Below are 21,120 nucleotides of genomic sequence, written 5' to 3'. Positions count from 1 at the left end.
TCCCGACCCGGACTCTCAGTCCATAGCTCTTCTATTTTCTCTTTCTCCCGCCTCAGGTGCAGCTTCTGCTGGCTCCTCTTACTTCCATTTGCTTAAAGAGCTCCTACTCATTCCTCAGGACCCAGGTTCTCATCTCTGTTGAACTTTCTCTGATCATTACAGGTGATCAGAGTTATAGCTTTGTTTTTCTCTATAACCTATAGTTTATTTCCACTAATGCAGCACTTAGCCCATCCCATCACAGCTATGATTGCGGTAGGTTTCCATCTTTCTCCCTAGCTTTGTTTTGAGTTCTCTGTGTCCATCTTTGAATTCCCAGTACTTAACAAATGCCTGACACAGGTATTCATTTTTTTTGTTAAATAAAGTGAATATAAGGTGTATATGTATAACTTATTTAAGAGAAGAGCCAGTTTTGGATATTGCAAACCAACATCTCTGAAAACCCAAAAGAAAAGTAGTATGCCAAGCTGATTGTAAACCACTTGGGACAAAATTGAATGCATACACAAAAAATTTGGGCAACACCAAACAGCCAATGATTTCCTTCTTTTGTTTTTTGTTTTTTAACAGAAGTGTAAGCCGATTTGGGATTTGTTGTTTGCTTCTCTGTGAAAATACATTTTGAAGACAGAAAATTTTCAACTGAGGAAAAAGTATTTTATAGTCAAGTTGAGTCGAAGCACTTGAAATTTACTTAGTATAAATCTTTATCACTTTAAATGTTGTGACTGGTACCTTGGAATTACATCAACACTATATAATTAGATCATTTAAAATTTGTATATTAGTCATAAAAATGTAGCATTTTATGTCTTTTGAAACACATTTCTGTAATATATGGGACTGTGATAACTGTTTTACAGTTGTTTTTTTTTACTTGTTTTCTTATCTTACTCTGCATTTTTTTTATTATATAGAAATCTGTTGGTGAAAAAGGAATTGATGTGATCATTGAAATGTTAGCTAATGTAAATCTTAGTAATGATTTGAATCTTCTGTCATATGGAGGACGAGTAATAGTAAGTATTTTGGTTTCTTACCACTTTGAAGCTTTACCATAATTTAATACTATTTTGCAGTAATCTTTAACTATAGACAAGTTGTTTTTCATACTAGGTTGTTGGCAGCAGAGGTCCTATTGAAATAAACCCACGGGACACCATGGCAAAGGAATCCAGTATAATTGGAGTTGCTCTCTATTCATCAACTAAGGTATGAAAACAAGTGACTCTGATTTTGATAACTTAAACATCCATATAGTTTGCCTAGTCAGGCAGACTGAAAAATCCAGTAGATGTTAAACTTTGCTATCTGACTGAATGGGTATGTTGAAGATTAGTCACTACAAGATAACTAGGGGGGCGATGTAATTTATTTTCCAAGGGAAGACACTTTTGAGAGAGAAAGGAGATACTATTAGTAATTGCTTCAGGACAGTAGGTTTTTTGTAAACCGACACTGCCTCAGACAAATTGGACTTAAGGTTACTCTATAGAAAACTACTTTTTCTGTAGTTCTGGACAAGTGACAAAAGCGACATATGTGTAAGGAACTGTTTATGTTCCGACTCATGATCTGAAAATTTTTCTGAAAATTAAGTGACGTGTTCTTCTACAAAAAGACCTTTTTCTTTCACTTAGGAGGAATTTAGGCAGTTTGCAGCTGCTCTTCAAGCTGGAATGGAAATTGGTTGGTTGAGACCTGTAATAGGTTCTCAGTATTCACTGGAGAAGGTGGCCCAGGCTCACGAAAATATCATCCATAACAGTGGGGCTAGGGGGAAAATGATTCTTCTCTTAGAATGATTAATTCTTTCATGTATTTCCTATGCAATTAGAGGTTTCCTGTCCCAGTTTTACTTACACTACCTTTGCTCTAATCAGCATTCATTTGATTCAGTGAGTTTCTTATATTAAAAAACAAGATTTGTCTTTAGAGATGTGGGCATTGGAGTACAATTTATATTATAGCTCACAGTATTCTTTATGCCTCCCACCTACCTCTAATCAAGGAGTCATCATAGTAGGAAATAGAATGTCAGTAGTCATTTGGCATTGGGTGAGTTACAGAAATTCCTGGTATTTGATCATTAATTCCATACCTTTGACTAAAACAAGCTAATTCAAAATAAGGCTGTGTGATTTCCAAGCCTACTTGTCCTTGTAAAGGTTCTTTAGTATCTGATTAGCTCAGAACTGTATTGGACTCTGAAGATTTTCTGGACTAAATAAGACCCCTTTTCTAAGCTAATCTCATCTGGATCTACAAGTCTCTTGCAAGGGCAAGATAAACAATGTCCAGAGAAATTTGTTTTTTAACAAATAGTTTTCCACTATTTCCCCAATATTAGAACATCCACTGTGTTGATGGTTGATTACTCATTATCCATATATTTTTTTTAATTGTACATTTAGTGCCACCTTTTTTTTAAATTTTATTTTATTATGTTATGTTAGTCACCATACATTACATCATTAGTTTTTGATGTAGTGTTCCATGATTCACTGTTTGCATATAACACCCAGGGCTCCATTCAGTACGTGCCCTCTTTAATACCCATCACCAGGCTAACCCATTCCCTCACCCCCCTCCCCTCTAGAACCCTCAGTTTGTTTCTCAGAGTCCATAGTCTCTCATGGTTCGTCTTGCCCTCTGATTTCCCCACCTTCATTATCCATATATTCTGTGAAGAGAGCAGCCTTATTTTTGGTATAATATGATAGGTAGTACATAGATACTTCCTGATGATTTTCAAAATAGATTTAGAATTATCTGTGTGATGGGAGTCCTATGTTCTTATTTAAATTACTAAACAAATTTGACACATTAAGAGTGATCTGCTTTTGTCTTTATTACATGATAACCTGCAGTAAATTCTGTAGAAAAATAAAACCTGTGTTTATCTATTTGGTCTTTATATAGTACTTGCCTTACATCTCTTTTACATAGTTCCTAACGGTTAATTTCTAACAGTGTTCTGTGCTGGAAGTCCTTATCGAAACTAAATAAAGGGATGATTACTTAGAAATCTTGCCATCAGTGTCATGTGCAAGGAAATGAAGTTTGATTATTTTTGTTCTTGTTTTTCTTCGTACGAGCATAACCTCCTAATATATGTACAAACACACACCTACATACACACATGTGTATATAAAGAGATTTAAGGAATTTTCTCATAGTTATGGGGGCTGATAAGCCAAATCAATAGGGTGGGCCAGCAGGGTTTCTATATTGCAGAGTTCTTTCTCTGGGAAACTTCAGTTTTCATCCTGAAGGCTTTCAACCCATTGGGTGAGGCCCACCTTCATTATTGAGGATAATCTACCTGAAGTCACCAGGTGACTCTTTGTAAACACATGAACAAAACATGGTGATATTATGTTGACACATAAAATCAGTCATCACAAGAAGGTGACGTAGGGACACAGATGAGGGGCACTTAGTATAGCTTGGGATTTCCAATTACACATTTAATATTTTTGATGCATTTGTTAGCTGCTTCCATCCAGAGTAGCTTTGGCCATGGGAAGTACAAAATAACATACATACTTCTGAAGAGGGAAAAAAAAGGGGGGGATAACATTTTATAATGTCCTTAGCTTAGCTTTACTGAGGCAAGAAATTCTATATGTGCCAAGGGGTTCCACAATTCACAGTGTAAAGAGCATTTTTTTGTGCAAGATAACGCTCAAGAATAGCAACACCTATCGGGTCTCTTTGACCTGGCTCTCTCTGCCTCCTCAACTACATCTCACAGACAGGAAAACACCTCAGCTCAAACCTTAATTCTTTTTCCAACACTACCATTAGCATAGTGATTTTTTAAAAAGTACAACATTTGAAAATTGTCATAGGATAATTTTACTAATCCATAGGGCTTTAGGAATAGCTCATATTTTGGGAACTTCCTACATCCAAGAAAAGAGCCCAGAAATGTTATATCATAAAAAGGAATCTAGATTCACCTTGGTCTAGAGTCAGACTGCTAGGTGTTGATGGGGACAACCTTAAGAGTGAGTCTAAATCCCAAACCCACCGCCTGATACAAATGCTTGTCAAATGTGTTAAACGTGCCAGAGGTTGGCAATCCCTGGTTACCCTTTCCCAGCTTCATGCAAAAATACCCTCAAAGATTGTAACAGTACTACAAACTAAAGAGGAAACCCTGTGCCAAAATCCACTGGGAATTTATATTAACTCCAGTGCCCATCATTTGATTCATGGATCCAAATTAGCTGGAGAGAAGTTAAGAAAAAGCCCCAACTCAGTCACTAACTCAGGACACAGGAGCTACACCACCTTGAAAATCAAATCCTTGTTGCCCAGCCATCATCTGAGCTAGCTAGAATTGAGATCTGTGCCCACCCCTGCAGTATTCCTCAGCCCCTTTCTTTCACCTGCATGATAGAAACTACAGATTTCAATTTTTGGTACAACTGTGGATTGAGGAGTGAGGGGCACTTTGCACCCCTGGATATACAGTCACCACAAAGAAGTCTTGCAAATGGATGGAGGGTTGAGGATCCCTAGATTGTAGCAAATGCTGAGAGTGTGTAACACTTGTTCAAAGAACATTTGTCTGACTGTAGCAATTACCTACGCAGAGTATCTAAGAATTGGAGCAGAAGATGCTCCTGCCTTAGTCCAGCAGGCACTGGAATTGACACAGGTACTTAGGATGCCACCTCATTCAAGATATAGATCTAAAAGGAACTGAACTGCCCTGTGAACAGGGAGGAGGCCCAAGGGCATGTGGAGATCTTCTCGCAGGTTGTTAAAAGCATGGGTTATGGAGGCAGAAGGCCTGGGTTTAAATCCTGGCTCTCCTACTGACCAGCTGTAGAGTGCTGGGCAAATCACCTAGTCATCCGGAGTTTCAGTTTCCTCACACATTACATGGTAGTGATATCTACCTCAGCGATTGTAGGAAGTAAGCAAGTTAAAGTCTGAAGTGCTTAGTGCTCTGGCTTGCACAAAGAAGTGTTTAAATAATTACTTTCATTTTTATTAGCCATAAAGAAGGAATAGATTGAGATAAAGAGAAGGAATGAAAACGTGCATCCTGAAATATGAAAAAAAAAAATAAAAGGAAACTCCAAAAGTAAATTCCCATAAGAGGAACTAATCAGCATAATTGACACTACTGAAAACTTCATAGGTCATATGGGTAAATTTGATCACTCTCAAAAAAAAAAAAGATGAGAAAAAATTAAGATATAGCAAACAAAAGAAAGAAAAATACGATTTTTGAATTCTATGTGTGCCAGCCCAAAGAAAACAGAAAAATGAAAGAAGTGATAATTAAAGAAAACTTTCCTGGGCGCCTGGGTGGCTCAGTCGTTGGGCGGCTGTCTTCAGCTCGGGTCATGATCCCAGGGTCCTGGGATCGAGTCCCACATCGGGCTCCCTGCTCCAAGAGAAGCCTGCTCTCCCTCTCCCACTCCCGCTGCTTGTGTTCCTACTCTCGCTGTCTCTGTCTCTGTCAGGTGAATAAATAAAATCTTAAAAAAAAAAAAAGAAAGAAAACTTTCCTGAACTAACCCAAAGAGCTAAGTTTATTTACTGACAGTTTTTATTAGGTCTATGCAAAATTAATGAAAACTGCTAGTAATAAGACATATCCTTTAAAATTTTTAAAAGTCACACATACAGATATTGGAAGGGAGCATACAGAAGATTCATTACTTGCAGTTATGTTATTCAAGACCTGGAGAATGCAAGAGAACAAATGGAAAGACTAATGAGTTTAGAAAGGTAGCCAATTGCATAATAAATATACAAAGATTAATATAAACCTGTTGATTGGTCAGAAAATATAATGGAAAGACAATCTATTCACAACAGAAGTACTACTAATACCAATTTAAAAAGCAGTGAAATATAAGTGACCCAACTTACAAGAAACGTACAGGACCCTTAAAAAGAGAACTGCGAAACTCCTGGGGGACAAAATGGAATACTCAAAAGATTTCTTGGTCAGGTTCATGTACAGATTTTTCCCTCATCCTCTGGAAATTCAAAGTAATTCATACAAAAATCTCAATAGGACTTTTTAGAAACTTGAAAAAAAATGTTTCTAAAGCCTTTTTTGTGGAAAAAATGGGCAAGTAGCCAGACAATTCAGAAAGGGGAGGGGAAAAAAAAGGTTGGAATGAGTCTCAGAAGATACAAAAATTTTTTTCCAAGGCAGAGTGACTAAAATATTAGTCCAAGATCAGTGGAACAAAAGAGAGTCTAGAAATGTTTCTCACTTTTGGGGTGATAAAGATGGCTTTTAAGTGGGGAAAAAAGTTATTTATTAAGAGATCTGGCTACCCATTTGGGAAAAAAAATAAAGCTAGAATCTTACTTCACATATAACATCAATAGACTTTGAGATGGTTCAAAATTTTAAATATAATAAATAAAATTATATAAAACAAAAACATGGTAGAATATTTTTTTATAATCTTGAGAGGTGAACAGCCCCTTACGTCATTACTCAGAAGCTCAAACTATGAAAGAGCAAAATAGAAAAAGTAGAAAAAGATCTGTAGTAACAGATAAAGATTAATAATCTTAAAAAAAAAGAATTCTTCAAATTAATTAGTAAATGATGAACACCCCACAAGAGACATGGAAATGAGTGGATAATCCATGTAAGAAAAGATGCATACAGCCAGCAAACTTAGGGAAAGGGTTGTTCATGCTTATTAGTAATACAAGAAATGGGCACTCATGGACTATTGATAGAAGTACACACTTCCTGGGGCGCCTGGGTGGCTCAGTCGTTAAGCGTCTGCCTTCGGCTCGGGTCATGGTCCCAGGGTCCTGGGATCGAGCCCCGCATCGGGCTCCTTGCTCGGCGGGAAGCCTGCTTCTCCCTCTCCCGCTCCCCCTGCTTGTGTTCCTCCTCTCGCTGTATCTCTCTCTGTCAAATAAATAAAATCTTTAAAAAAAAAAAAAAGTATACACTTCCTTCTCTTCTGGAGAACAGATAGACAATGTCTTTAAGTTTAAAATGTGGATTCCCCTTTGACCCATTAATTCCACTACAGAAATTTATCCTAATGAGATGGACATGTCTGTAGAGGCATATGTCAAGATTGCTTTCCCTGCAGCCTAGCTAATCATAGTAAAATATTTGGAAATAACCCAGATTTTCATCAAGTGATTAAAAAGCTGATATATTTGTACAGCGCAATAGGATGTAGCTATTAGAATATCATGTAGATATATAGCTACTAACATGGGAAGATGTTCAGGGCACAGTATTAAGAATATTAAGTTTAAAAGGCAGATACAAAATACGTGTAATTCTACTTCTATTTCATTGTGTTTACCTATGCATTTCAAGAGATGCCTGTTAAATCAAGAGGTTTTGATTTAGTAGTAGAGGTATAAAGATTTCCCCCCCAACACTTTTAGTTTTTCAACATTTTCAAGTATTTTTTACAGAAGTTATTTCTAGGAAATCAGCAGCAAAATTTTATTTAAAAGAAATGCTTCTTTCAAATAATAAATATTAATATCTAAGGAGTTTAATATCAAAAATCAAAATAAATGACTAAGTTTCAGAGTATATATATATATATACTTATCTTGAATCTTCTGTAATTGTATGTCTGCATATTCAGAACTAGTTTTTACCTGTGTTGGTAATGTATGATTTACTCTTACAACATGCTCTGTAAAAAATTATGGCAGTGCATGTGTTCAATTTGTACTAAGTGGATCGTAATGATTTATTTACTTTATTCTTGTTTTTGAAATATTAAATTGTCCTCAGAAAATACTCCTTTGTTTTAAAGGGATAAAGTATTCTTCAGATGATGAGAACTATCTGATATTGGGAAAACTCTGTATGTACATTTCTAGTAATGAACTCCAAGCTTTAACTTATGGTTAATAAAAAACCCAAGATGAACTTGGGCTTATCAGTTTGTCTTGGATGTTTATTTTGATTGCAGCATCACATCTGAAATCCAATTGTAAGCATCACTTGTAATCAAAGCACTGTTAGTAGGTGTGACAAATGCATTTTAACAAAATTATACCCATGTTTTATTTGGTGAAATATTATTTTGCTTAGGAATTAACACTGTAATTCTGTTTCACAGTTTATCCATGTAATTTGGGTTTTTACATATCTTGCAGTTTCTTTTATCCTAAAGTAGGTTTGAGTTTATTAGCTGGTTTCACATAGTCTTGTTTATAGACCTATCACTATAGCTTCTAAGTGCTTCTCAGATTATGTTCCTTTTTTTTACGTCTATCAAACTACATTTCCACATAAACAAAAACTCTTAAGTTGCTAGAATTCTTTGCCTCTTTATCATCAGCCCGCTGGTTATCTAAATGAAGAGCACTGTTTTCCAGTTTTGTTCCACCCGGTGGTAGGCAATTTATCTGGAATTTTTATTTCACCATGAAGAAAACACTAAGCTATTTATACTTACACATTTATTTGCATCCTTTTGTCTTCATCTGCTATTTCATTGGAAGTGAGGACCATCCTGCTTATTAAGCATTAATTTATCTTTTCCCTGGATCGCTTTGCTCTGGCCTCTTCATGAACTTTGCTCTATCAAGTATTCCCTGAATCCTGTAGCTTCATCATGTCCCTACACATAGAAACACCTCAAATTCTTTCCTATCCTGACTTCTAGAACAACATTGGGGGGCCTTTCCCACCAGGTGGGGGGCATATCTGCCAAGAGTAGGGAGCTGACAGCTAAGCCTTTAAGGCCTTGTGAGTCTCAAAGGTATGACAGCAGCACATGGAATTTCCTCCCAGAGAAAAATCTTCCTTGACCACCCCTAATCAGAGTTCAGGCACCCTTCCTCTCTGCTCCTAGAATAAATCTGAACGCTTGCCACCCTGCCTAGGATATTAAATTCTTTTTAGAAGAAGATGGGTACACACACACACACACACACACACCACACAAACATAGAAGCAAAAAAAAGCACATCTTGCACCATTGCAATTTACTATTTACCTGCCTGCTTTCCTGACTAGAGTGGTGTATATTTCTTGAGTGAAGAGACTCTGTCTTTCATTTCCTAAACCCGTCTTCTGTGCCTCACTGGTGGAAGGAACTTAGCAAACATTTATTGACTAAGTTAATAAATATTTATTATGCACTGATTTGTGGAATGTACCTTAACTTCTGCATGAATATGTATTCGGAATGCATTTGTAAAGTAAAAATTCCAAACACTGTGGTTTTACCAAGGAGTGGGGAATTTGCAACCAGTGGGTCCTAGCTCTGTGCCCGTTTTTGCTAAAGGCCCGTCAGAGGCTGACTGGGGGACAGGGGTGCGCGGAAGAAAAGCAGCAGCTGCAGGACCAGGGAAAGAACCACGGTCTAGACAGCTTTGGGTCCCCAGAAATACTTGGGGAAGAGTTTTCAGGGAGCTGATTGCCCTAGACCAGACATTGGACTCACTGAAATAATAGAATTTCTGTTATTACTATTACTGTGACTTCCTTTGCTTTCCTCCCAGCCCCCCAAATGTTGAGGACTGGGAAAAATTTAAGTTAACACACCTTTCTGAAGTGAGCGGAGAGTGAAGAAATCCGCTTCAGAGCAGAGGTAGTTTAAAGTCCTTTTTTTTTAACATTCTGATTATACCTGCTCTTTGCATTCAGTCCTTCGGTTCATCTCATCCCTCGTTGCTCTTCAGTCCATTAGCCTGAACCAGCCCTCACATTGCACCAGGCCTACGTGGTCACTGGAATACCCTCAACTAGTGAGAACCACCATCCTCGTACAGAACCACTCAACAAAACCTAACCCTGCATCAAACCTGTAATCAACCTCCAGTTTCCAACCTTATGGAATCGAGCCAGTCAAATGTAGCATGTGCTGCCGAGCCTTCTCCTCTCGTTTGCCCTTCAAACCCAGAACTTTCTGCCTGTACTCCTTCATGCCATTTATGTCCCATTTATTACCCTTTCTCCAGATACATTCAGAAATTAAGCGTTTGATTAATTATAAGATGATCTTTATATATCCCCGTGTGAAGTAATTGGAAGATGAGCAAGTCATTTTTCCCTCTAGAAGGTAGGTAGAATGTGGGAGTAGCTATGAATCAGATGTCACTCAAACCGTTAATGAAAGCAAATTGCTATAAACCACATGATGGGAAGGAACGTGGAATGGCTGAAGCTTAGTATGATAAGCAGTTGCTAATCAGGAGGAGTAAATATTTTCATCATTTGATTGAACTTTTTTGCCTAAATAGAACTTAAGCTTCTTGAGGTGAGGAATTAAAATCTAACACACTGCTGTAGAGGACAGGCATTCAAGTGTTTGAGGAGTGAAGGATTATAATGGTGGGTTAGGTTTTCCCACCTGTAAACTCTGCTATATCAGGTTCTATTTATAGTGCCATTGGTATTTATTATGATTATGTATTTTTAAACTATTTTTCCCATAAAGACAACTTTTATTTTTTTTCTTTACATATCTGTTTTGGATATACCTTATCTAGATGAAGAGAAGATAAGGACTTGGAAAGCAGAGTATCCCTTTCATTACAATTTCTTTTTACATAACCTTTTTAAACTAGATTTAGATAACTACCTGTCTCTCCTATCAAAGGAGAAGGGTTGTGCACCTTACAACAGGCAAAAAAGGCTTTTAGAAAATAAAATATTTTAAATTGACCCATTACAATTTTTCAATTTTCTTGAGTACATCGGAAAGTGGGGAAAAAAGACAGGAGGAGGGGAAAATGGCCCTTCAAACAACCTGACTGTAATAGCCTTAGTCAGGTTTAGTATACTATTTATATTGTTTCTCCAGACAGGTACAAAGGAGGTTCAAGTGCTCTATGTGCCTGCTTTGCCATACCTTGATATTACATATATATATATACACATATGTGTGTCTGTGTGTGTGTATATATTTAACTCCCAGTAATCCTGGCCAGTGTTTATCTAAACTCTTTGAAGCATATGAAGTCCCAGTTATGCAACATAACCCTGGGCAACCACAAACAAGGTGGAAGCACATCTCCCAGAAATAATACTTGTTTACCAAGTATTATTACAAATAATGCTGTATCCCAAGTATTACACACACACACACATATAATGTATATTATGTATATATATTTAATTTGAAGTTTAAACCGTATTGCAGAAGAACCCACAGAGATATGTAAACATATTGGTACATTAACTGTAAATTGCAGATTTAACATTTGGATCAAGTACAAAAAAATTGGCTTTATATACCGTCAAAGCTCAGCTCTGGGTACCTGCCATCTTGCTTCAAAGAAAATCTCACTTTGGATGGTTAAGAGGAAAAAATCATGGAATTTTAAAGAAAATAAAAGTAAAACCTATCAATTAAAAGATTTGTTTTCCTTTATTATTTTATTTGAATGAAACAAGCATCCAAACTTCTAAACCTTATTTAATTTTAGCTTGAAAACCTTTAACAGCCTAATTCTTAAACTTATGTTCTAAATATAGAAAGTGCATAACACAGGTAAGTATTAATTTTTAAATGTCAGTTCAACTTAGTAGGAAAAAAGCAATTGATGTGCTTCAGTAATAACTTCCACTTGTCTTTAACTTGTTTTATTAAAGCTTGCAATTCTATTTAATTGGCATGTAATTTAATTGCCACATAAGTTATTTAATTATATGCTATAAATGGAAAATGTTGTTTATAGGCAATCACATCTCTTTTGTTAAAATCTGGAATACTAGATCTCCCTCAATCTTGTGTTTATTTATTTCTTCATGCTGATTAGTTGCATTGCATGATTGAGTTATATCACATCTTTAATTGATTTTGCTATTGTTTATAATGGGGTATGTATGTGTGTGTTTGTATTTTTTATTCTTTTTTTTATTCTTATGTTAATCCCCATACATTACATCATTAGTTTTAGAAGTATTTTTTATTCTATTTCAATAATTCAGAGAGCCAAAATTTAACCTACTTTATTAATGAAAACAAAGGCCCAGAAGTTTCCTTCTTTATGGAAGGTACAATGTCATGCTGTCCATCCAGCTCAGCACGCCTTACCCTCCACTCTTGCCCAATTCTAACCCATTACTTTGAAGGTTTACCTTAGGTGTTACTTCTGCTTTCAAGGCTGTTCTGACCCCACTAATAGGTTAGATGGTTTTTCTCTGAGTTCCTTTAGCAGAATAACTAATCAGAGTTAGACCTAGACCTGGTCTAGTCTTCCTTTTCGCTAGTGTGGCAACCTTGGGCCTTTGTAAGCTTCAAGTTTCATGGTTCTAAACCAGGGATAATAGTTACCTTACTGGTTGTTCTAAAAAATATATTAGATGCATCTTTCTATGCCTTTGCACACTATTGGCACATAAAAAGCCTGCAAAGAAACTTAGCTCTCTTCCACTAAGTACTCAGTAAATATATGTTGAATGAACGGATGGATTACAGTTACCTGGTTTTTTTTTCCCCAGCCTTATTGTATAATTGACAATAATTATCAACTGACTTGTCTGACTCCCACTGCTTTGTTTACCCAAGGGTGGTCTTTTGTCTCATGAAAGGTAGAGAACAGTACCTGCCACATAGTACGTGGTTGGTGAATTGATAGAAAACCTCTAGCTTGCCCATCTGACTAAAAACCTAATAAATACTTCAAATAAACATCATTCATTTAACGTATTTGTTTTTTTTTTAAAGATTTTATTTATTTATTTGAGACAGAGAGAATGAGATACAGAGAGCATGAGAGGGAGGAGGGTCAGAGGGAGAAGCAGACTCCCTGCCGAGCAGGGAGCCCGATGCGGGACTCGATCCCGGGACTCCAGGATCATGACCTGAGCCGAAGGCAGTCGCTTAACCAACTGAGCCACCCAGGCGCCCTCATTTAACGTATTTGTTAAGCACCTACTCTGAACCAGGCACTGTTCCACTCTCTGGTTCTACATAAGTGACAGCCTGTGGTTTCATAGCATTTGGATTTTAGTGGAGAAAGGCAATGATAAACAAGTACGTGGACTGTTGAGTGATAAGAGCTATACAGAGAACTAATGCAGAATAAAGGGCAACAGTATATTGAGAGCAGGTGCTATTTTATGTAGTGTGATCAGGGAAACCTTCCTAGGAATGAGGGACCTAAGGGAAATGAGAGAGTCAGTGGTGCAGATAGATATCTGGACACAGAACTTTCCAGGCAGAAGGAGCAGCAGGTGCAAAAGCCTTGAGGAAGGAACATCCGTGTTGTGTTTCAGGAAGAGCAAGGTGCTCTGACTGGGGTGGAATGAGGGAGTGGGAGAGTAACAGGTTAACACCAGCAAGGTAACCGGGAGCCTTGCAGATCAGTGGAAATGTTTAGATTTTAAATCTGAGTTAGATGGAAAAAACATATCCATTAGCATTTGGATACAGGAGTAAAAACACTCCGCTACCCAAAGCTGAAAGTGGTTTATACAGGGAGTAAGTGCATGCCCTTGTCTGATAGTCGGTGGACACAATGTATTCCTTAGATTTTTTTGACAGCAAGGGAAATCATGGCCTCTTTTGCATTATATTTAATTTCAATTTATAATTATAGCTGTTCATCTAAAAATTTCAAACCTTCCTTTGAAAGCACATTATAGTGATCCAGATTTCCCAAGGCCCTGGGTGTGTTTTTTATGGGACTATTTAAGCACTGTTGATACAAATTGGTGTCTCTGGGCCCTTGTTTCCAAATTGCATTCATTAAATGTTTTCAGGTGCGATCAATATTTTTTGAAAGTCTCCAAATTTAGTTTATAAAATTGCATGCTTGGATTGTGGAGCAATTATCCTCTCATGTTGAGAAATATTTTAACTCTTTCCTAAGACCACATACAAAGAGAGGGAAGACATCTACATTAAAAGGTGGGGTTTTCTCTCTTTGTTTAAGGAAAAGAAATATTCCTTTTATTTTGGGCCGTATAAGCATAAAACACAACCCTTCTTTTTTTTTCTCAGAGTCCACATTTAAACGTGCTCTCATACTGGCTGATGATGCCCTTTCCTAAAATACTTTGTCCTCCACCCATCCACATTCCCTGCCCAGTTCAGGTTCTCTTCCATTTTAACTGCTTCCTACTTGACCAGAACTTTAACTATTCTTCCTCTCTCCCTCCACCCTGGAGCCAGGCTGATTTTTCTAGTGGAAAAATCTGATCCTATCACTGGCATGCTTACATCTTCCAATGGGTCCCTGCAGCCTGGATCATGGAACACACACTTTTTTTTTTTTTTTTAGACTATTTATTTACTTCAACAGAGAGAAACAGCGAGAGAGGGAACACAAGCAGGGGGAGTGGGAAGGGAGAAGCAGGCCTCCCGCGGAGCAGGGAACCCGAGGCGGGGCTCCATCCCAGGACCCTGGGATCATGACCTGAGCCGAAGACAGACGCTAACGACTGAGCCACCCACGTGCCCCGGAACACACACTTCTTAAGCTAAGTTTCCAAAGCCCTTTGGGGTTGAGACCCTATGTGGTCTCTAAGCCACCCCTCTCTCCATGCTCTGTCTTCTCCAGGTGCCTGAAATAACGTCTGGTCAGTAAACACACACTCTCAGCCTCTCAGCCTTGCATGCTTGCTGTCCCCTTACTTTCCCATATGCGACACTTTCCCCCACTGCATGTCCACTTCCTACCTTATTGCCTCCCCAAAACTGCTCATCCTTCAAGACTTCAGCATCCCTGCCCCTGTGAGGCTGTCCTTGATCCACGAGGGCGGGTTGGCTCCGTGGGCCCCCGTAGCATCTTATGAACACCCAACCTAACTCTAGGTGCTGACATCCTCGATTGCAATCTCTGTAGATAGGTGTGAAGATAAGAGAGATTTCTTCCCCCGGGGTTGGTTAGATTATTGAATGTAAGAATCATACCTTCCCCTGTCAGTAGCCCCGGGGCCTGTGGCAGAGCCTGGGACAACACTGGGTATTCACAAAAGATGGGTTTGTTGGAATAAAAGCTATCTGGGGGACCCTTGTCTGTTTTTTTGCTGCTGTCGACGAAATGCAGTTTGTTCCTCACCAGAAGGTGTCACACTAACTCTACGTTTTCAGCACCGTTTTTGGCTTTCCGGCTGTGCTCTAACATATTAATTGGGTTGTTATGGGAAGGAGATGATAATTTAGGCACTGTTTACAGAATAAAACTGATTTAACCTTCAGTTTTTCTGTGAACATTTTTTTTTCCGAACCCAGCGTTCCAACTGAAATTGCCAAAGTAAAAAGGAAGACTTCAAATTCAAAAAATGATTAGAGCGAAATAAAAATTCAAGATAGGGCATCAAGTGAAGAACACAGGAAAAATGCGAAGCACAAAATCAACACCTCAGAATGGTAATGGTCCAATAATAGCTACAGCTACACAACTGTTTCTTTCCATCTCAAGCAAAATGCGAATTTTGTTTGGTATTTGAGCAAAAGTGCTGAAAGGAAAAACAAGGCCCAGAAGGAAGTGTGCCTTGTTTGTAGGGTCTCTTTAACTTTGAAGACCTCAAGATCCTGAGTAAAGAACTCTTAATCCTGGATCCATGAACATTATACATGCAACACTTTTATACACAGGACTGGAGGAGACGGAGAAGCAAACAGGAAAGGAGACATGAGGAAGTATAAATGCCCCTTGAAGGTACGAAGACGTAAGTGAAGAGAGGTTGTTTTTTAAAAAATAAGATAGAAAGTGCCCAGGTCCACATCGCTGAATACTTGCAGCTCAGAGCAATAAAGGAGGAAGAGAGTCCTTGGAATCAGAAGATCCAGGTTATGAACTCTAAAATGTACTGGCTGTGTGACCGAGGGCCCCATAGAGCTGACCTCTCAGGCCATCCGTGTTTCCAAACATAAAATAAAGCTTATCTCCAGTGTCATGAGCGTCAAATAAGATAACTCCTATGAACACGATTCATGTTCTTTAAAATGCTACATTAACATAAAGCAGCCTTACAGGAGAAAAGTCAAGGTAACGTGTATTGAGCGTTTCCCTGTGGCAGGTGAGTGCTGGGCACTACACATAAACATAACTTCGATTCCTTCCAGTGAGACAAAACTCTCTTCCAGTCAGTGAACTGCAGCCACAGCCCCCTCCTGCCTGTGTCCCCTTTCTTTCTTGGCCCTGTCACCGTGTTCCAGTAAATATCCCTTAGATACGGAAATCATGGATATTGTTACCCGCCCCTAAGCACTGAAGGGTCTTCACAAGGGGTGAGCTTTATTAGAACTGGTAGTGTTCAGCTTGCAGGTGCCTTGTGGTGGTGGTGGTGCTGAGTTAGAATTAGAGCTTCTAAGAAAGCTCTGGAGGTGTTTGCCAACAAATGCCTGGTGGAAGATTTCTTTTGAAGGAAAAAGACATAAAAGAATTTGCCATCAGATCAAGAATACATATGATTTTTAGACCTTATCCGGTGAATAGACGAGACTGTGTTTTCTTTTTTTTCTTTTTTTTAAAATTTTTTTCTTTTTTTATTCTTATGTTAATTCCCATACATTACATCATTAGTTTTAGATGAAGTGTTCCATGATTCATTGTTTGTGCATAACACCCAGTGCTCCATGCAGAATGTGCCCTCCTCAATACCCACCACCAGGCTAACCCATCCTCCCACCCCCCTCCCCTCTAGAACCCTGTTTGTTTTTCAGAGTCCATCGTCTCTCATGGTTCGAGACTGTGTTTTCTGAAAAGGTTTCTTCTATTACAGGGTAAAACCAATTTTGGAAGATAACACTTGGATACAGCAGGAAGAACCTTGCTTGCCCTGGATGTGCTCTCAATTAACGTTTACCAAATTAATTAAGATTAGTCCCTATACCTGACAATATTAGCAATCTATATTTCTAAGGTTATTGGTTTCAATACAGGAACAGAATTATAACTTGTTTAGTAGTTTGTGATTTTCATTCCAGAAAATAATTGGATTTGGACAGGCAAAATAGGTTTTCTTGGCGTGTACATATTTTTGGATGCACTGGAGTCAAGAGGGTTATTATTCTAATGAACATCATGTGGCCTGAGTAAAAAAGAAGTGGCAAAATAAATAAATAGTGAAGGAGTAAGGAAATTCCAAGATCTTACTCAGGTTAAGGTGTAGAAAGCAAACCCTTACAACAGTATGTGTCCTCAATTCGATCCTTTTATTTGTCCTTTGCCTTTATATGGGTTATATTTGAGGTATTCGCTGCTAAAGGAAACCGAATAATGCAAGAAATTAAACCTCCATCCTAAAAAAATTGTAGAAGTTTGGATCAGTATCACATAAACACTGTTGGAATATTAGCTAATCTCTGCAATGGATTATAACTCCCAGAGATTTTCTTGGGCACGTCTGCAAAATTTCATTATTTCCATGACTGTTGAACTGAAACTATCACCAGTTACTAAAAAGACAGGGCAACTATTATGTCAGTTGCTGATTAGTAGCTCTACTCCTTGACAAGTTTACCAGTGTTGATATTTGATGTTTTCTGCAGAGTGGAATTAATGTTCTTCCAGGAGGCAATGGTAATGAACTAAACTTCACATCCACAGAGGAGACTGGACAGCAGGGTAGTCTTGCACTTTGGTCTTTATCTGTAATCAGATGCTTTACCTCCAAAAATCCTGTCTGTCAGGTTCCCCCAACTAAGCTGGGTTTATTAATACAGGTTGTTACTTCTCGTTCTGATAATGAGCTGCTTTACTGGTGGTTGCTCAAAGAACTACAGAAAAGCAGAGCAGAGGACCTGTCATTCGACAGCGGACTACACAGCAGTGGGAATTGGATATGGCTTTTAACTCCATGCCATTGATGGTAATTTTTGGTTGCTTGCCTGATTTGCTTGGGGCAACTAAAAACATCACCTTAGCTTTATTCAGGCTAATTGTCAGCTTGTACAGAGGTGCCAAATTTGAGAAATGATTGACAACTGGGTATATGTCCTCAGGTATATGACCTTGCAGTTCATAGTCGTTAGCACTCAGTCACTCAGGGCTGGCCTGCCCCCAAAGACATTAGTGGAGGCCAGCCATCTGATGAGACCAAAGAGCTCTGGGAAGGAGCAGCGGCTCTTCCTCACCCAGGTGTCCACCATTCTTGTTGCATCATTGACCATCCCTGTGCGGGAAAAGCTGGATGGCTTAGGGCCTATTGGTGACCTTGTCTGACACCCATTTGTGTGCGGGGAGGTTCAGGCTGCACGCCATCTGGCCTGATTTGGCCAGCAGTTTCATCATGTGGCTGTTCTCCCCGTTGATGGATTTCTCTGAATAGCAGAGTGTGTCAAGCATGAGCTAAGTAAGTAAAAAACAGTGTGTAAACCCTGATGTTGCTCATCACATTTCTTCTCCATCTGAGAGAGTTGTAAAGACTGCCTCTCTGTGACTTGTCTGTAATTTTAGGAAACACACGTGATTATAAAATACGTTGCTATAATACCTATATATTACATCCATCACCTTTACAATCCAACCATATCTCAAACTCTGTTCTTTGTCCATTTATTCTTTTTAAACACATTTCCCCACACAGTGAAACAATCATTCTGTGCCTGTCACTTTTTTCGGTGCTTCTAGTGCTCTGTTGTTTAACCAAACTTCTATCAAAACTAAAATCTATATGAACAAGCTGTCGGGGCTTGCATCTAAAAACAGGGCTGCTGTCAGGTGCACTGTGTACTGAAGGCTTATACCTTAGGGAAAGACAGTAAATTATACAGTGAACAAGACTTTCCCCCCAGTGTGAGGGAAAGAGTCCCGAGTCATGGAAGCACTCATGAGGGTCTTCTGGTGGTCTTCCCATCTCTGTCTTTGCTGAACTTCCCTTAGATCTCTGCTCCTTTCTAAGAATGCATCTTTCTTTAAAAATTATTTTCCTCTTTGGCTTTGAGAATTTTTGTTTACTCTTTGGGAAACATCTACTCCCTTCTACTGGGGCTGGAGTTGCCTGAGGATCCAGTGGCCTTCCTAGGTCTGTGACGATGTCCAGAAAGGGACACCCAAGAATTCCCGCAAGACAGGGAAGGGCAGCCTCTCATCCTTCAAACCCTGCTGAGCAACCTCATGTGGGGGCAGAAACCTTCACCCAGTCTCCCTTAGATCTTCCCACCAACATAGTTGTCTGTACTTTCTTTATCTTCAGTTGCCCAGTAGATACCTGCTGGCTCACGTGGAGACATAAATGCATGCACGGGCTGCCCACCACCTTTCTGTGAAGGACCAACCTTCCTGCAGCCAGAAACTAGAAGCCAGTGGGCAGATTTCTAACCACAGATAATTTTTGTTCAGCCTGATAATGTCCTGAAAATTAGAAAATTTCACCAAAAACATCTGGCTTTTTAGCTCCTTTGGAAAAATAAGATATGGCAATTCTAGAAAACATTTCTAGAAGGCAACAAGCAGCTGAACCCGGGATCAGCTGCCTTGTAAGACTGGACTTTTAGACTCGCCATGCAGTCTCATCTGCACAGGCCTGTCACTCCCTAGCGTCTTACATTTTTCTTTCTCCTTTTGAGTTTTTGACTCCTGGTTTAAAACCGTAAGGAGGAAAAAAAGCATTCTAGATTAAACATCTCTCTCAGAGTGGAGTTGGCAGAACTCATTAATATACAGAGCAGTGTTAGGTTTTGTATTTCTATTCTCACTCCCTTTTTAAATTGTGGTTCTTGGATCATGAAGGAATAAAAAATAAAACAGGTCTTTACTGTACCATATACTCTCTGGGGCTATTTGCTTAGCTACACAAGACCTGAAAGGAGCTTTGAAATTTTCACATGTAAAGGTTGGATCAAGCACCTTATATAAGGCCTCATCCTCCTTTAGAGGGAAGGTGAAGGGGTTTCCTTCTTCCAGGGCTGGTGGAGGTTCATAGCAAATTGTCGCAGTCTCTATCCTAGAAGAGGCCTTGTAATCCATGTGTTCAATATAACTCTATGTGAAGATCTCTAAGACATTTGATTCCCCTTCTTGATCATTTCTCAGGATAAGGAACTGTCTACCATCAAACATTGCCCATTCTATTTTGGAAACATTCTCTATAATATGGGTGTAAAGTATGCACTTATTCATAGGATTGTTGCAATAGAGTCTCTAATTGTTGCTTGTTTCTAGAAAGTTCTTTCTTTTACTGAACCAAAAATCATCTTATAATTTCTCCTAATTATCTCCCATGAAACTTCCCAGTCTCTTCTCTCTTCTGCATCAAACCCTTTTAAACATTTGATGGCGCTGATACTTTCCATATTCATATCATGCTTAATTTAGATGTCACCAGTTATTTCAATGGTTTCTTCTATAAAATGACTTCCAGTGTAGTCCCTGTTTTAATAAACTTATACTTGAAAATTGCATTTTTATTTTTTTTTACCTTCTGCAAATATTTAAGCTTTTTTTTATTTTTTGGAATGTCTCAAGTTTTTATTTAAATTCTAGTTGGTTAACATATAGTATAATAATAGTAATTTCAGGAGGAGAATTTAGTGATTCATCAGTTACATGCAAAGCCTGATGCTCATCACAACAAGTGCAGTCCTTACTACCCATCACCCCTTTAGCCCATCCGCCTGCCCACCTCCCCTCCAGCAACCCTCCGTTCTCTATAGTTAATAGTCTCTCTTATGGTTTGCCTCCCTCTCTTGTTTTTTTTCTTTCCCCTATGTTCATCTGTTTTGTTTCTCAAATTCCGCGTACAAGTGAAATCATGTGGTATTTGTCTTTCTCTGATTTATTTTGCTTAGCGTAATACACTCTAGCTCCATCCATGTTGTTGCAAATGGCAAGATTTCATTCTTTCTGATGGCTGAGTAAATATTCCGTTGTGTATATATACCATACCTTCTTTATCCGTTCTTCAGTTGATGGACACTTGGGCTCTTTCCATAATTTGGCTATTGTTAATAATGCTGCTATAAACATCGGGGTGCATGTGCCCCTTTGAATCAATATTTTTATATCCTTTGGGTAAATACCCAGTAGTGCAATTGCTGGGTCGTAGGGTAGCTCTATTTTTAACTTTCTGAGGAACCTCCATACTGTTTCCCAGAGTGCCTGCACTAGTTTGCATTCCCACCAACAGTGTAAGAGGCTTCCCCTTTCTCCACATTCTTGCCAACACCTGTTGTTTCCTGATAATTGCATTTTTAAATGTAACTCTTTTCTTTTGAAATGTTGACTGTA

General features: G+C 38.6%; 1 protein-coding gene across 2 annotated transcripts in view; it reads left to right on the top strand.

Moving 5' to 3' along the window:
- CRYZ (crystallin zeta) overlaps positions 1–7,909 on the top strand; it is a 29,495-nt gene extending 21,586 nt beyond the window's left edge. Inside the window, exons 7-9 of one of the 2 annotated variants that reach the window (XM_021678121.2) lie at positions 921–1,022; positions 1,120–1,215; positions 7,794–7,909. In XM_021678121.2, coding sequence (XP_021533796.1) covers positions 921–1,022; positions 1,120–1,215; positions 7,794–7,799 — 204 coding nt within the window. In that variant the 3' untranslated portion in view covers positions 7,800–7,909. Of the gene's footprint in view, positions 1–920; positions 1,023–1,119; positions 1,216–1,643; positions 2,471–7,793 lie in introns of those variants that run through there. The other variant, XM_021678120.1, reaches the window with a different exon arrangement.
- Positions 7,910–21,120: the final 13,211 nt, after the last annotated feature.

Source organism: Neomonachus schauinslandi, chromosome 4 (assembly GCF_002201575.2).
Source record: "Neomonachus schauinslandi chromosome 4, ASM220157v2, whole genome shotgun sequence".
Lineage (NCBI taxonomy): Eukaryota > Metazoa > Chordata > Mammalia > Carnivora > Phocidae > Neomonachus > Neomonachus schauinslandi.
Note: the sequence above shows the minus strand (reverse complement) of the source record. Positions and strands in the feature narration are given on the sequence as shown.